Source organism: Fulmarus glacialis, unplaced genomic scaffold (assembly GCF_000690835.1).
Source record: "Fulmarus glacialis isolate BGI_N327 unplaced genomic scaffold, ASM69083v1 scaffold17837, whole genome shotgun sequence".
Classification (NCBI taxonomy): domain Eukaryota; kingdom Metazoa; phylum Chordata; class Aves; order Procellariiformes; family Procellariidae; genus Fulmarus; species Fulmarus glacialis.
The window spans coordinates 10,571-13,754 of NW_009224169.1; the positions used below are offsets into that span (position 1 = coordinate 10,571).

The 3,184-nt window shown below is 60.2% G+C and overlaps 1 protein-coding gene across 1 annotated transcript in view; it reads right to left on the reverse strand.

The window, feature by feature from the left end:
• The window catches only part of SLC6A17 (solute carrier family 6 (neutral amino acid transporter), member 17), a gene marked incomplete at its 5' end in the record, with an annotated part of 7,638 nt that extends 7,487 nt beyond the window's left edge, over positions 1–151 (reverse strand). Inside the window, one exon of the mRNA XM_009582078.1 lies at positions 5–151. Coding sequence (XP_009580373.1) covers positions 5–151 — 147 coding nt within the window. The remainder of the gene's footprint in view (positions 1–4) is intronic.
• Positions 152–3,184: the final 3,033 nt, after the last annotated feature.

The window sequence follows — 3,184 nt, forward strand, 5'->3', positions numbered from 1 at the left end:
CTGCCTGAGCCATTGCCCCCCAGGCGAGGACAGATGTAATTCCAGACGCCGATGCTGCCCCGGCGGATCCGCTGCCCCACCGCCAGCTCCAGGAAGAAGAGGGGGAGCCCGATGATGATGAGCAGGACCAGGTACGGGACCAGGTAGGCACCTGGCAGGGGAGAGAAAGCTCATCATGGACCCGTCTCTGCCTGTTCTCATGCAGGCAAGGATGGACGGACAGGGATGGATAGGCAGGGACAGGCTCTGCCTGGTCCGTCGGTTCATTTGCTATGGATCTGGGAACGCAGATCAGTGCTGGGACAGCAAAGAAAACAGCCGCGGGGAGGAGCAAACACACGTGCGTGGAAGGGAAGGGTGCAACATCCCCTGCCAGTGTGGGTACGTGCGGGATAGACCCCAACCCACCTCAAGGCACGCCGCACCCGTACAGGCACATCACCCTGCGCGCAAGGAGACACCTCCGTAAGCCAACCCACAGGGACACGCACAGGTTCCCCGGCCACCTCAGACCCACGGGCAGGCAGGAACCCTCCTCTTCACCCAGGTCCTGCCTGCACACGCGTGTCCGAGCCCCCTGCACCCCCCACGGACACCCCGCATCCCCGGCGGCAGCATTCACCGCACCGCGTGCCGCCCGGCACGGGGCGAGCTCCTCCGGTAGGGGTAGAAACAGCTCGAATTAGAAACTCGGTTAATCTCTGTCTAATTGAGGAGGCCAGAGAGAAATTAGCAGTTCCCGAAGCATAACCAAATGACCGTAAAGGATGCGATGACTCACGCTGCAGCGCCCGGCTGATGAATTACTCCAACCGCCTACAACCTCCTGCCAGGGTCCGAGGAACGGGCTCGGGAGCATTTGGCTCATTCCCACGGGGCGGCAGGCGATCCAAAGGCGCACACCGGAGCCCGGTTGCTTTGGGCAAATTCCCAGCTGGATTTACACCCCGGTGACAGCCACCACCCCCCCGGCCCCGGGCAGGACCTGTGGCAGCTGATGCAGCGGTGCTGCAAAGAGGTTCAGCCCGCGATAGCGTCACGAGCCGAGCGCCCTGGCAGCGGGTTGGGGATTGATGTGTTAGAAACGCAGGTGGGGAGATAAATTAAGATGCAGCAACCCAGGGTGATTAGGAAGACGAAAGGAGAGGCAGAGAGCAGGGCAGAGCTGGGGCCCAGTGTAATTCGGGAAGGACCACGAGCATCCCATCTCTGCAACGCCCTCCTGGGCATCCACATCTCGACCTGCGGACGGACGGAGATGAGACAGATGGACAGATTCAGATGCAAATTTGTCCAACATTGGAGATTTTCTTCCTGTGATCTCTGGAAAGACGGGCACCAGCTCATGCCCGTGCATCACCGTGCTCGGCAGCACCGGTGTGGAAGCGCAGCGGGCAGCGCTGCCAGCCCGTGCCGGCTCCCTGCACACCGAGTCCTGGAAATTTGGCTCCAGCCCATCTTGCTCCCAGCACACAGCCGTTCTCCCCCCGCAGACACCCGCTTGGGGAGCAGGAGGGAAAGCAGCAGCCGGCAGCACATCCCGGGGCTGCTCAGCACTCCCAGAAGTGGTCTGTCCATCACTCCCCAGCTCCTGCATCCGTCTGTCCGGCACCGGCCTCGCAGCCCGGTGGGAACCCCAGCCGGGGGCCAAGAGGTTAAATGTGGTGGGAAGAAAAGGCAGAAAATCTTTGTCTGCCCCATGGGACAGGGGAGATGATGCCACTTGGCCAAAAGAAAAAGTGCAGGAAAGCTCAGCGATCTGCTGCTCAAGCCAGTTCCCAGCTCCATGCCTCAGTTTCCCCATCTGTAAAATAGGGGCAACGGTTGGGGCAGCTTGTAAAGCCTTTTTTGAGACCTGCTGCGGGAAAATGTTATACACCAAGGAGCTCCTAAAAACCAGCTGCTTGTCCCGGTCCCTGCCTAGCTCGGTGCCCCTGTGTCCCGCCGCAGGATGGGGCCCAAGCCGACAGGTTCAAATGGGTCTCAGGGCTGTGGTAGGTTCAATTCCCCACCTCCGCTTCACATCCCACCTGGCTTTTTGTCTAAAAACACTTGCTTAATGCTCCCCACATACAGACAGCAAATTCAGGCCTGGATTTGCTAGGGGACACATCAGGATGAACCCCAGCCTGGGAACACAAGCTGCTCCTCCTGTCACCCAGCACCTCAGACAGCCGAGGCTAAAGCCCCACAAACATACAGGACAGCAGAGACCTCAGCGTAAGCTGAGAAATTCTCATTCATTGCACTAATTGCAGTGAGTTACTGACTGCTGTGCCAGTGGGGAAACTGAGGCAGAGCTGGGTTAAGTGCTTACAGAGAAGCAGGACTCTGGATCTCCAACCTCTGGGTCTGAGCTGGTTCCCAATCTCATTTAATCAGGAAAACCTGCTTGGAAGTCAAAGGCCAGATGCGGAGAGCTGTGTAATGAAGCCAGCGGGGCCGTATCGATCTATCCCAGCCCTGAATTTACCCCAGGCTTTGCCTCCGACCTCCTTCGGGCCACGCGTACAACCCTCCCCGCTGCATCCGACGCCCACGCGCACCGGCACGTGCAACGCAGCTAACGCGGGCGTTCCAGCCCCGCGATGCCTGCGGGTGCTTGCTGCGACCCAAGACCATGCCGAGACCCCCGCCCCGCATCGGTTTTGCAAAGCCGAGCCTCGCCTGGACCCAAACTAGGGCAGCGGGAGCTAAGCGTGCCGGTGGCTGGGAAGATGCTGGGATTGCAGGAGCCGGTCGCAGCGTCCTCCATCCCAGCCGGGGAGGGGGGTGCAAGCAGCCCCGGGGTGGGAAGTGCTGACTGCACAGGTCTTCATTTTGGGAGAGTGACTCATCGTGAAGATGACACCAGAGATGTTTTAATTATTGAGAACGCTGCAGGTTTGCCAGCTCCGGGGCTGGGGGCATGGCGAATGATGCAGCGCTGGGAACAAGGGGAGTGCAAGGGGGAGAAGGGAAGGCTGGGCTGGTCCTGCCTTCGTTCAATGCCGCTCGGCTGCTTCCCATCGCTGCCGGGGTCAGCCTTGAGGGCTGGGTTTGGGTTCATGATGGGCAACTCGCCCTCTCATCAGCGTCATGAAGGGTGTCGGGTCTCAGCTGGAAGAGACCCTTCAGGCTGCTCCTGGAAACCCAAGGAGAGGGCATGGGCTGGGATGGGAGGACAGGCTGGGGGAGAGGAGGA